This window comes from Triticum urartu, chromosome 3A (genome assembly GCF_056163025.1).
Source record: "Triticum urartu cultivar PI428250 chromosome 3A, HENAU_Tu73, whole genome shotgun sequence".
Lineage (NCBI taxonomy): Eukaryota > Viridiplantae > Streptophyta > Magnoliopsida > Poales > Poaceae > Triticum > Triticum urartu.
The window spans coordinates 94,917,041-94,930,479 of record NC_141875.1 but is presented as its reverse complement, the minus strand read 5'-3'; the positions used below and the strand labels follow the sequence as shown (position 1 = coordinate 94,930,479).

At 47.4% G+C, this 13,439-nt stretch overlaps 1 protein-coding gene across 2 annotated transcripts; it reads right to left on the bottom strand.

The window, feature by feature from the left end:
• Nucleotides 1-222: 222 nt before the first annotated feature.
• On the bottom strand, nt 223-6,437 carry LOC125543040 (Pyridoxal phosphate (PLP)-dependent transferases superfamily protein). 2 transcript variants are annotated; one of them, XM_048706285.2, is made up of 10 exons: nt 6,323-6,437; nt 5,333-5,424; nt 5,172-5,219; nt 4,555-4,683; nt 3,811-3,870; nt 3,368-3,524; nt 3,056-3,162; nt 2,886-2,944; nt 1,258-1,366; nt 223-1,017 (listed from the first exon to the last, which is right to left on the bottom strand). In XM_048706285.2, the coding sequence occupies exons 2-10, from the start codon at nt 5,393-5,395 to the stop codon at nt 565-567; spliced, it is 1,185 nt and encodes a 394-aa protein (XP_048562242.1). In that variant the 5' UTR covers nt 5,396-5,424; nt 6,323-6,437; the 3' UTR covers nt 223-564. The 2 variants fall into 2 exon arrangements, with proteins under 2 accessions (XP_048562242.1, XP_048562241.1); XM_048706284.2 differs by lacking the exon at nt 6,323-6,437 and adding an exon at nt 5,557-6,291.
• Between the last annotated feature and the right edge of the window lie 7,002 nt (nt 6,438-13,439).

The following is a 13,439-nucleotide window of genomic DNA, read 5'->3' as shown; positions in this document are numbered from 1 at the left end:
GAACTCGATCAAGAAGAAAACTAACTAGGCAGGTAGCAGAACTTAAGAGGCATGCATAGCAAAACGACCAAGTTACTGAACATGGGCATTCATGTTCAGAAAACACCTGGTCGGTTTGTTCGTCGAAGCATCAGTTATGTCAGCTATAGAAACTGCGGTGTTTTCAGTTTCCAGGCTCTGATGAAACTGCAAGCCAAGCCAAGAACAGGAAACACAGACGGCTCAGGGAAGGCGTGTAAAAGCACCTTATAATTGTCGTATTTCACTTGTGTACAGTTGCTGGGGGAAAGGGTAAATTAAACGGCAGGAAGTACCGAACGGAGAATTACGACACGGGGGCTGCGCGGCTTTTTTATTTTGCCCCAATTCTCAGTACACCAATTGCCATTCCCATCAGGCACCTCCAGCATGGTGATTCTGTAAGATACAAAAGACTTGGATATATGGTGCTTTTGCTCCTCTGAATCAACTAATCCCGGCAGAATCGTATCGTCGAAAAAATCGGACCTGTGTGATCTGAATGTAGAAATGTACTCTTACTGTCTTACATACGACGGGCTGTTGTTACTGTACCATCCCATCGGTCACCAGCTCTTGCAGACCCCGCCTTAGCCTCTCGCCGGCGAGCCTCGTGTCTTCCTCCTTCAGCCCTCCGAAGGAAACACGGATGTATCCGGGGCCTCCGCTGGCGCTCCCGGGGATCACTGCGACGCCGTGCTTGGTCGCGAGCCACCTGACAACCTCAAAGTCGTCTGAACAGTTGTCTGGCAGCTTAGCCCAGAGGTAGATGGCACCCTCCCCACCCTTGACAGCACCCTCACCAAGGGGAGACATTGCCTCCACAAGCAGCTCGCGGTTTTTCACGAGATCGTTCACCCTTTCCCTGATCCACTCTGGGCCGGCCTCCAATGAGTATAGAGCCAGGCGCTGCCCGATGATGGAAGCACAGATAGGTATGTTATCCTGCACCTTAAGGAGCTGCGCGTGGAAACCATCGGCTTCGCTTGGATATGCGATCTGCAGCAGCCAATTGATCAGCCCTTGTAAGACTAACTGCTCATCTTCTTACTTACACAGATTGCACAGCGGCTTTGGTTACTTATAAATAATGCATTCACTGGTCCAAAAGTATTGACTTAGTAACAATTAAAGTACTTGTGCAGGAAAGGATATATGGAACTGAAAAGGTTCAGTATTCACTCCTATAACAGCAACTGAAGCATAAGCAAAAGATAGAAAAGAGCATGGTACACTTACGTATCCTACACGCCACCCCATCATTCCATAAGCCTTTGAGAACGAGAAAAGGTTGACAATATGATCATCCTCTAGGCAGTAGTGCTCCATTTTATCATACATGAAGTACCTGGAAAAGGCCAACCAATTTTGTAACTGAGTTCAAGATCTAAGTTATACTGTAGCCAAAGTGTAAATATTATAACTGAACTACAGGCGCCACGCACAATTTATTTATACAACATAGAAGATTAGCCATTTTCTGTGCAGTTATGAATCTAAAACCATTGCAAAAGACGACATGAAACACAAGCATCGTATAATACAAATTGCCTACAAAATATAGGGGAATTGAACGCCTCCACATCAAATACTCAAGTATACAAGAATTTACTGGGTTGCATGTGTCAGTCCATACATATTATATGTATATGAAGTTATTATTAGTGTGATTCATGAGCGAAGAATCATCAACATCAGGCAAAGAAAATAGCAAAACCAAGATCAACATTCATGAGTCAACTATTGAGTCAGTCAAGTACAGATGTAGACACGATATGCGATGTAGAGAAAGGGCAAAGTAGGAGAAAATGAACAAAATATTGATTGCGTGATCACAGGGCTAAGTACAGATCCTGTTCCCTCCGATGCCACTTAGTGGTCACCACGCTGCCCAATAACAAGATTAATCTGGGATTGCTTTCTGGAGGCTGAAAGGGGAAGTCCTTTACTAATCACTCAACATGGGATTTGGGCTCATTCTAATCCCCTCGCTTTTAAAACGCTCTCCTAAAGGCTAACCTGTTAGTTAATCGACCTTTAAGTGAATTGGAGGGCCTATTTTCGACACCATCAAAAGGTGGATTTTTTATTACAAAGTTCAAACGATAGATGTGCTAGCCACCTCCCTCACACCTGCTTGAGGCATTGTAGATCAACCAAGCAGGCTCATGGCAGTGATACTGCAAATGAAAATCACTAGCATCCCCATACATGACAAGGAGGGAATCATGCAATGCTACATGCATGAATGGAATGGCGGAAGACAAGCTTATCGCCGCCAAATGTCACAGGCACCAATGAGGCCAAGATGCGCCTCAACGCAAGCAACGGGGGGCAGACGGGTTGTTAGTGTAGTGTGACCCAAAACATCAATCCTTCTGCTAGAGTTGTCTTGTCGCCAAAAAGGAGGACTTTCCGAAGTTTATGAGCAGGAGAGTCTTAACTAAATTTGACAAACCACTGCACAGCATAGATCCCTTATCTTAGCAAGTCACTCTCTATAGATCTGTTCATTAGCATTACCTTTACTTAGAATCTCTACCAATAAAATTAGCAGTTAATTAGCTTATCGACTTTTGTTTAAAGACAATGCTAAATGGGATTTTACATTCTGATGTATTCCAAAATAGCTTATGCATACACATTAAAATTGTATACTAAAAGTCATTTTTTTATATTTTAGTTTACTTATAATAACCAGTCCTCCTAAACTCTAACCATGATTTAAGGTGGTAATTTTCAAGTGTGACTCATTGTTTTGCATAAAACATTATGCTGCACTTCTTTGTTTTTTTTAATATGAGAGAGGATTGAGGAGCTTTAGAAAACACAAACAAACAAATGCATGTATGTCAGTATTAACTTACTCATAGGTATTGTCAACCACCAGCCATGCACCAGCATTCTTGCACAGGTCTGAAATTCTCTGAAATGACAATTCAATATTAGAAATAATAAATGCCAACTCCATGTTAAGTGTGCGGGTGTGTGCAGGCGTACAAGAGAACCCATAAGTGAGAGAGGGGAGAGAGTTAACCTGTAGCATAGGCTTGGGAATAAAAGCTCCAGAAGGGTTTCCCGGATTGACAACAGTAACAAGTTTAGGGATAGGGTTATTTTCTTTCAGCACCTTCTCTAACCAATCTGCATTTTTAAGCACGGTGTAAAATATGCATTCCAAACAAATTAAATTTCAAGCGACCTGTATAAATTTTCTCGGACCACATGTAGAGGTCATAACAGGGCAAAGACCTATGGCATCACTTGATCTAACAATCTAAAAATATATTGCACTCATAAGCTAGGTATGGAAACTTATTTTAGATTAGATATATGGTAGTCATATTACCAATATCAGGATGAAGTGTCTTGGGATTGCTAGCACCAACTAATATATCAGTGACGCCAGTCATCTGGAATGACATGAAGGAATTGAAATAATATGGTGCAAACATGACAACTGAATCACCAGCATCGCAAAGGGTCAGAACAAGGTTTACAAAAGCCTGCCAAAACACAGAAGAACCAATGTAAGAGATCACTTTATTGGACAAACCTAGTTGTAAAACAAGATTTGGCGTAGCAATCATACAGGGAAGTAAGCAGGTATTTCATACAAGATTTGGCGTAGCAGTCATACAGGGAAGTAAGCAGGTAGTATTTCATAGAACTAAAACAGGAGATAAATTGGGGACAATAACCTATGGCCTGACAGCTAAATGCTAAACAATGCAAAAGAAGTAGAGGCACGAGAAAGCTGTGATAAACCAGATGAAAAGTAATGTGCTTTACCTGATTTGCACCGGCAGTCACCATAACCGATGACTTGGTTAGCTTATTCTCCCTGCGAAGCTGCAAACAATCCCTAAAAAATCAGCAAAGAATACACTAACTGTTCATAGTGCCAAGAAGACAATGTAGAGAAATAAGGATAGGGCTAACAAGAGTCGAGTTAAATAATAGCAATCCTTCAAACATTATTAAAAAAATCTTGTCCCAGTAAGCAACACAGTTACATAAGCATTGAAGGTTTTATACAAAGGAACAATTTAGCTCATGATTTCAAAAGTTGATAAACGATAGCATTGCATATGAAATCCAAGTGGTACTTCAACTCTATAATAACTTTCTGGATCACATTTTCATGATTATGGAAGATAATCAGGATGAAGAAAGCTGGTAAACGCATTGCATATGAAATCCAAGTGGTACTTTTAACTTTCTAGACAGCATTTTCAGAGTGCACACCAAAAATCAACTTGTTTTCTCAGTTAATGAATACAAAATAGTTATCGCAAACACATGGCATACTGCTATCCTTTAATGAATAATCAACTAAAGTGCAATTCATGCTATTACTCCTAGCACTAAGATCAAATACCTCTAGTCTAGTAAAAAACTAACATGACAGTGGGTTAGCAGAAGGCACATGGGTGCTTTTGTCTTGCATGGTAACGGCTTTGTGTGCAAGGCTTGCTAGCATGGGGACATGATCCAATGATAAGTCAATATATAACTCCAGATGAAAAGACGTACCTTCTCGAGAAGTGCTTCTCGAAGCTCGGGAAGGCCATCATCAGCACCATATTTACTGGTTGCTGGTTCCCATACAATTTCCTTGACCTTGTTCAGGGCTGTCTCAGGAGGTTGCCAATAAACAATTCCCTACAGTCAAGATCTGCCCAAGATTACAAGAAGACAACGGATCGATTTCTGGTAAATACGCACGACCCGCTCGCTTTGATAGGAAAGTATCAGATACGCTTCTGTTACAAATAGATATGGGGTGTATCACTTTGCACAAACACCATTTTAAGAAACCGAACCAGGGGCACAAATCAGTGACAATTAATATGGATCGGAGGGTGTAGTTATCAATCTCCAATCCTCCATGCTTGATACTATATAATCATTGTTTAAATAGCGTATGATATATAGTCCATAGTCGTGTTATCTGAAACATGTTAAGTTGTCATGTGTAACCTACTCCTGAATTAACTTACACGTTGAAAGATTTACAGACAAGATGATCCATTTTAGTTTACATTTGTCTTTCTTTCCTTTCCGCAATCCTATCGCCTAGAATCTTCCCAAACAACACCGGAACAAACACAATGATAGGTTAATACGCCAAGAAATTCAGGCAGGTTTACCTGCGCAAGCGACATCACACCAGTGACCCCTCGAAGCAGCTCTTGTATCTGAAAGAAAAAAGGGAACCAGGAAGAGGCCACCAAGTAAGACAAAGAAATTGGGGATAATAAAGGCAGGAGATTGTTGACGAGGTGGGGTGGGGTGGGGAGGTCTATCTCACCTTCACCATGACCGGCGCCTCCGTCTCCACGCACCTCTTGGCCAGCTTGGCGAAGCTGCCCATGGCCTCCCCCCTCCTCCAAGAACCTGGAACTGGGGATTGGGGAGACGAATTTGAGCCGGAGATCCGAGAAGACTGACCAGAGAAGGGAGGCGAGGCGAGGCGAGGCTAAGAAGGCGTGGAAGGAAGAAGGGGGCGGGCCTAAATAATTCTCGGACAACAACCTCTGGGTGTGTAGTCCCCAACTGATCCCGAGCTCGCTCGCTCACCAACCCCGAAGGAGGCAAGGCGTAGGCACGCAGACAAGGAGAAAATTAGTGAGAGATTCGAGGAGCCCGGCCTCTTTTTCCAACTGTTTTCTGTTCTTCTTTTCTGTCTCTTCCCCTGGACTTTCTTGGCCCAGCCGGGTCGCTGGAGGAGGAGGATAAGCCTTGAGCTCTCTCTCTCTCTCTCTCTCTCTCCTTCTTGGGACTAAAAAATACTAGTGTTTTTGGCAGCCATTTGGTGTGAAAATAAAATGCGAGCCCAATTTCTGCTGCTGCGAGATTTAGGGGGGCGGCATTTCACGCGGATAATTCTGGTCAAATTAATGGTTAGGTTTTGTTGATGGAAACAAAACTCCTAGTGGGGAGCTGAGGCTATAAATAAAGAAAGAACACGGGAAGGTGCCATGCCACCGGCGCTAGATCTCTGGCGACGAAGGCACACTTTGCGTTTCCCAGGGAAATCGGGGGATGGCAGTAGTATAATCCAGGTGCGAACAAAAAGGCCCGGAGATGGAGGCAGACCCGGTCAGGCAGCCAGCCACCGTGCTGTGCTGCGCACACAGCGGACCCGGTCACACGGGTGAGGATGGCACCACCAAACCACCAACCCCGCGAGTCCACGGCGACGCGCGGTCGATCTACTCTGCCTATCTACTCTACTCTATCCACCCGCACGAGGAGAACGAGGAGGGAAGGCTTGGATTGGATTGGCTTGGCTTCTTACCGGGAGGCTGGGCGCGGCGGGTGACGACGACTGTACGCCGTCCGTCGGGTCTCCGGCTACTGTAATTTGTAGTACGCGATGGGCGGAGGTGGGTGGGTGCGTGTGCGTCGTCGGGTCCCTGTCGCGGCGGGCGTGCCTGCGTGCATGAACTGAGTTGGCTCGGATCGGTCCCAGGCGTGAGCGGTGACGTGACGGCATGGAACTGGAGGGTTGGAGAGACGACATGGAATCGTGCATCCGGTGCTCTTACTTTCTTCTTTCTTTTCGTAAAACGGCCTCAACGGGAAAGAAATCAGCCGATTCTCAGGCACGACACGTATTCTATGGGCCTTTATTATCTCAAAAACAACCCGTAAATTTTCTCCCGCATACGTCCGTGAAAAGAGAGGGGACCAGTCGCAGACACAGATGCGGAGAGCCGCCATACAACACTGTCCGCATACATCCGGCCAACAATTCGAACGAACCGAACGAAATTCATTCAAAACGGACGGATTTCATATAAACCGCACGACACGTATCTATAGGCCAGGCACATGTCTCGGCCTTATCGTATCGGGCCCACAAGCACCGGTTATTTTCCCCTTTCGATTTTGTTTTCTTGCCTTCACAAGTCAAATCATCTCTCTCCCTTTCTGTTGGGGATATAGCTATCAGGTATGACCCGTCCAGGAGGGGCCGGGTCAGCCCCAATGACGTGTCACAAAGGAAACCCAATAACATTCAAGGCGATAGTTTATTAAGATTTATAGAAGGCCTAAGCCCAGAGGCGGTTTTAGGCCCAATATTGTAAACCGCCGTATGTAAGGAAAGACTTGTAAAGAAAGGCATATAAAAGAAGTCACCGAGCCGGACACGTTTTATGAGCCGACCGGGACTCCGTAGGCCGCCAGGCGTCAACCTGTGTATATAAGGGGACGACCCGGCGGCGGCTTAGGGCAAGAAACAAGAGATCGAGATCCAAGCCGGCGGATTAGCCTCTTGGTGATCGAAACCCCAGCAATTCCAACACAACTAGACGTAGACTTTTACCTTCATCGTAAGGGGATGAACTAGTATAAAAACCTCTCGTGTCCTTTGTCCCGATTAACCCCTTTAAGCTTCCTAGTTGCGATGGCCCTACGACTAAGTCCTTTTGCTAGGATATCTGCCGTGACAATTCCACGACAGTTGGCGCCCACCGCGGGGCCAGCGCACGGTGGATTTGAGTTCTTGAAGGGCAACTTTGAAGGGCTCAAGGGATACGTTGTGGGCCGGATGACCAAGAGTTGTCGCGGCAAGCTCTACATCGACGACGAAAGCTGGGGCCCCGAGACCGGCTCAATTGAGTACGGGTACCGGGTCCCCTTCGGCGGGATTCATGTCTTCATTGGCCGGATCGGCGAATCGGGCCCTGAGCCGGACGTCTGCACCAACATCATCGAGACGGCTCAGCGCGCGAGGCCCGCCCGGGCCCGGCCCGCTATAAAGCGTGCCTTTGTGGGTTGCATACATGGAGGTGAATACTCGGAAGGATCAGTGGATGGCGGTGAGACGGCCATCTGTTCCGACGCTACGTCATCAACAGGCGAGACGGATTCTTTGTATCAGTTGTAGGATGGCATGCTTGGGGGCTGTTCCGATGGCAGCAGTATTCCGGACCCCTTTGAGCCGCCGAATCGAGCCGAAGTCTTCATGGCAGGCACTCAGCCCGGGCAGAACTCCACGGCTGCAGCAGCAACAAACACCGGATCGGCAGCGGCCGGGTCAGGAGACCCCGCGCGCCCCTCGGCTCAGATGCTAATGGACCTCATGGATAAGCTGACGGCTCTGTTGACTGTCGTGATAGAGCCGGCGGATAAAGTTCAGCATGACGCGGAGGTGGCACGGGTACGCGAAGAGATGGCACAGGCCAAGGAAAATTTAGCAGCAGAAGAGGCCAGGATGGCCACGAAGCGGGTGGCTTTGGACGCTCGTGCTCAGCAGCTTCAAGCGGAGACTTTCCGGCTCTCGATGGATCTGAACGCGTCAAACGAGGTCATGAGGAGAAGGCATCAGAAAACTCAGTCACGTCTACCTCTGACGCTCGATCCTAGGAACCTTTTCCATACACCCGGGGCAGGTCCAAGTAACCCGCCGGAGGCAAATCGAATCACGACACCCGGAGCACCGGTTCAGCCGCGTGCCATGGAACCACCTCGCATGTATACCGCTCCGCCTCATTATGCGCCAACACCACCAGGTCACTTCTCCAATCCTTTGGAAAACCTCATTGCTGCATCGGCTCGTTTGGCGGCTCTCCCGATGGAAGGCGACTCTCCGACAGGAATCGAAACACGAAGGGTGAGAGAACTTCTTCAGACGGCTCTGGCGCAGCAGGATGCGTACTCTTACAGTCGAGACAGAATCCATTCAACCCCTCGTCTGAGACGGAGCCCGAGCTATAGCAGACATATGGACTCAGCGGATATGTCAAGCAACGCTCAACGCCGCAACCAACCGCGCAGGCATGAGCCGGTGCAGGCTGGAGCCCTTAACTTAGCGGATCAGGAGAGGATCCGACAAGAGGCTGAGCGGGCAGTTCAACTGGCAGCTGAGCAGGCAACTCATCAAACTTTCCCGGCTTATCCAGCAACCTCTGTGGAGGCAGGAGTAGCCATAAGAACAAGAGGTGTCCCTTGCCTGGTGCCGGCTATACGTAATGAGCGCTTGCCAAAAGACTTCAAGGGGCCTCGTAAGATGCCTAATTACACGGCCGACTTGCAACCTGGGGCCTGGATCAAGAGTTATGAGATGGCGATGGAGTTGTTGGAGGTTAGCGATGCAGCAATGGCTAAGTATTTCACTATGATGTTGGATGGAACGGCTCGCACTTGGTTGAAGGGATTACCCCCCAATTCCATCGGCTCATGGGCGGAATTAAAAGCCCAGTTCATTCAGGACTTCAAAGACACATGCAAACAACCTATGTCAATCGTGGACCTGACTAATTGTAAGCAAGAGGAAGGTGAGTCCACAACCCATTAGGTGCGCCGGGTCAAGGAGATAATACATTCATCTGATAAGATGGATGCCGGCTCGGCAGTCTTAATGTTGGAGAAAACTTGCCGTTTTGAACCTCTAAAGCAGAAGCTGGGGTGGCTCAAGCGTGACTGCAGTGACATGGGCCAGCTGATGGTGGCTCTGGTCAAGTATGCTGATTCTGATAGTACCAAGGACCCCGTGTCTGATGAAGAAAAAACAGGAAAGGGAAAGAAGAACGGCAACGGCAAGGGTCACCATCATAACCCGACAAATTAAGGAGATAATAAACGCAAGGCTGACAAATTTGTGGCTAACACCAATGCACAGGGCAACAATCAACGGCGCAAGGGTAGGCAACCCCCTCGGTCAGGCGGGTCAGGTCCCACCCTCGAGCAACTATTGAATGAACCTTGTCCAAGACACGACACCCGGGAGAAGCCAGCCACCCATCTGTGGAAGGACTGTACAATCATTAAGGCATTCAAAAATTCAAACACGTTTGATGGAAGTCACGGGCCTGACGGCGGTTCAGGCGGAGGCGGCTTTCATGGCCCGGGCGCCGGTTCAGGTGGAGGCATTTTTCATGGTCAGGGCCATACGGGTAATCAGGGAGGTTATAATCCACAACCCGGCCAAGGTAATCAGCAGCAACAGTCCGAATATCAGAGCAACCCAAAACAGTTGAATAGTGGGCAATACCATGTATTTACCACTAGTTTATGCAAGAGGGGCCAGAAGCTTCATAAGAGGGCTGTCAATGCCGTTGAGCCGGCGATTCCACATTATTTGAGGTGGTCTGAACAACCTATTGTGTGGAGCAGAGAAGATCATCCTCCCCGGGTTGATAATCCGGGTCACTTAGCCTTGGTAGTGGCACCTCAGGTTGGTGGATATAAATTCACTAAAGTGCTCATGGATGGAGACAGTAGCATCAACATCCTCTACTATGAGACGTCCCATCGGATGGGATTGACTGATAAGAGTCTTAAGCAATCCAACACTGTTTTTCATGGCGTTGTACCTGGCAAGTCAGCATACCCAGCTGGTAAGATTGAACTGGAAGTAGCCTTTGGGGATGAATATGATTCCAGGGCTGAGAAGTTAACTTTTGAGGTGGTTAAGATCAAAAGCCCATATCATGCTCTGTTTGGACGGCTGGCTTACGCCAAGTTCATGGCCCGGCCGTGTTATGTATATCTGCAGCTCAAGATGCCGAGTTATAAAGGCACCATTATAGTACATGAAAGCCGGAAAATAGCCCTGGAGTGTGAAGAAGGAGATGCCGCTTATGCAGCGTCTGTTTGAGTGACAGAGGAGTTGAAGTTTTATAAAGATAATGTTGACCCGGCGGACATGATGTCTTTGAAGAAGCCAACTACGGAGCATGAACCGGTGTTGAAGTTCAAGTCGGCTGATGACACCAAAATGGTTGATTTTGTGCCAGGCGACTCATCCAAACAGTTCATCGTCAGTGCCAACTTGGATCCAAAATAGGAAAGCGCGCTCATCGAGTTCATCCGTGAGAATCAGGATCTTTGCATGGAAGCCTTCTGACGTGCCGGGTGTCCCGAGAGAACTCGCTGAGCACACTCTTAATATTGATCCGAAGTTTAAGCCGGTCAAGCAGTTCCTTTGGCAGTTTAACGAGGAAAGGCGCAAGGCCATAGGAGAAGAGGTGGCCCGGCTCTTGGCGGCCGGGTTCATTGTGGAAGTTTTTCACCCAGAATGGTTGGCTAACCCGGTGCTTGTACTCAAGAAGAACGACACCTGGCGTATGTGTGTGGATTACACCGACTTGAACAAGGCTTGTCCGGCTGACCCTTTTGCTCTCCCTCGTATTGATCAGATCATTGATGCTACGGCGGGTTGCGAGTGTTTGAGTTTTTTGGATGCATACTTAGGTTATCATCAGATCAAGATGGCAGTTAAGGACCAGGAGAAAACAGCTTTCATCACTCCGTTTGGAGCCTTCTGCTATGTGTTTATACCTTTTGGGCTTAAAAGTGCCCAGGTGACTTATCAACGGTGTGTACAGAATTGCCTTCACAATCAGATTGGGCGGAATGTTCATGCCTATGTGGATGATATAGTGGTGAAGTCCAGAAAAGAGGAAACCTTGGTCACAGATCTGAAGGAGACCTTTGATAACCTCCGGGTCTACAAGATGATGCTTAACCCGGCCAAGTGTGTTTTTGGAGTCCCAGCTGGCAAACTCTTGGGTTTTTTGGTGTCCAACCGAGGTATTGAAGCTAACCCGGAGAAAATTAAAGCAATCACATCCCTGGCCAAACCAACATGCATCAATGACGTTCAACGACTGGCGGGTCGTGTTGATGCTCTGAGCTGGTTCATAAGCCGGTTAGGGGAGAAGGCGATGCCTTTGTATCAGATGATGAAAAAGACGGATGACTTTTTTTGGAGTGAAGCTGCAAATTCTGCCTTTGAGGATATGAAGAAACAGCTTGCTGAGCCGCCGGTTCTTGCTGCTCCGATTGAGAAAGAGCCGCTATTGTTATATGTAGCCGCTAACTCACGAGCTGTTAGTGTGGCGATTGTGGTGGAATGCAAGGAGGCTGGCAAGGAACATCCGGTCCAACGGCCGGTTTACTACATCAGTGAGGTGTTGATTGAATCTAAACAAAGATATCCACATTGGCAGAAGCTCGTTTATGGGATGTTCATGGCAAGCTGGAAGCTCAAACATTACTTTCAGGATCACCCAATCACTGTGGTTAGCCCTGCTCCTTTGGGAGACATCATTCAAAATAGAGAAGCTACTGGACGAGTCGCCAAGTGGGCCATTGAACTTGGGTCTCATGGGTTGAAGTATGTGCCACGTACTACGATCAAATCTCAAGCGCTGGTTGACTTTATTAATGACTGGACAGAGATGCAAATGTCAGAGGAGAAACCAGATAACACATATTGGATGATTCACTTTGATGGTTCCAGACAGTTGGAAGGCTCGGGGGCTGGAGTTGTATTAACTTCCCCTCGGGGTGACAAATTTTGTTATGTGTTGCGATTGATGTTTCCTTATACTAACAACGCAGCAGAATATGAAGCCTTTCTCCATGGTCTTCGAATGGCTAAAGAAATGAGTCTAAGCCGGGTCTGGTGCCTTGGCGATTCAGATTTGATGGCTCAACAGGTCTCAGGCAAGTGGGATTCCAAGGACCCTCTCATGGCAGCTTATCGTCGTGAGGTCGATGCTGTTGCTGGACATTTTAAAGGTTATCAAGTGGAACACATTGACCATAGAAAGAATGAAGCGGATGATGCCTTAAGCCGGTTGGGATCTCAGCGTAAGCCGGTGCCACCTAACACCTTTTTGGATGTTTTGCATAACCCGTCTGTTAAGTTACCTACAGAAGAAGATTTGGCCGTTCCTGACCCGGAGGCACACAGTTGGTGACGGCTCTTCACGTCATCCCAGGTTGGGCAGTACCGTTCTTGGCTTACATGACCCGGGGCGAGTTACCAAAGGATGAGACCCTGGCCCGACAGATAACCCGGCGGTCCAAGTCAATGATGATTTCTGACAGAGAATTATACCATCGCAGCGTCACTGGAGCGTTTCAGCGGTGTGTTTCTCCTGAAGAAGTCCAAGAAATACTTCGTGAGATCCATGAAGGGGATTGTGGTCATCACGCCGGGTCAAAATCTCTTGTGGCCAAATCTTTTCGTCATGGTTTTTACTGGTTGACGGCTCATGCTGATGCAGAAGATCTGGTCAGTAGATGTGATGGATGTCAAAAATTTGCACGACGAGCGCATGTGCCGGCTCAAGAGTTGCGGATGATTCCAATCACTTGGCCGTTTGCGGTCTGGGGGCTTGACATGGTTGTACCTTTCAAAAGGTCTAAGGGTAAAAAGACACATCTTTTAGTGGCAGTTGATAAATTCACAAAGTGGGTTGAGGCAGAGCCAGTGAGTAAGTTTGATGCAGCCACAACAATTCAGTTAATGAAAAAGGTGATCTTTCGCTTTGGCTTTCCACACAGCATTATCACTGACAATGGCACTAATTTATCCCAAGGGGCTATGGAGGAGTTTTGTCAACATGAGCATATCCGGCTTTGTAAGTGCATCTAGTGCCACCCCTAGTTGGTTT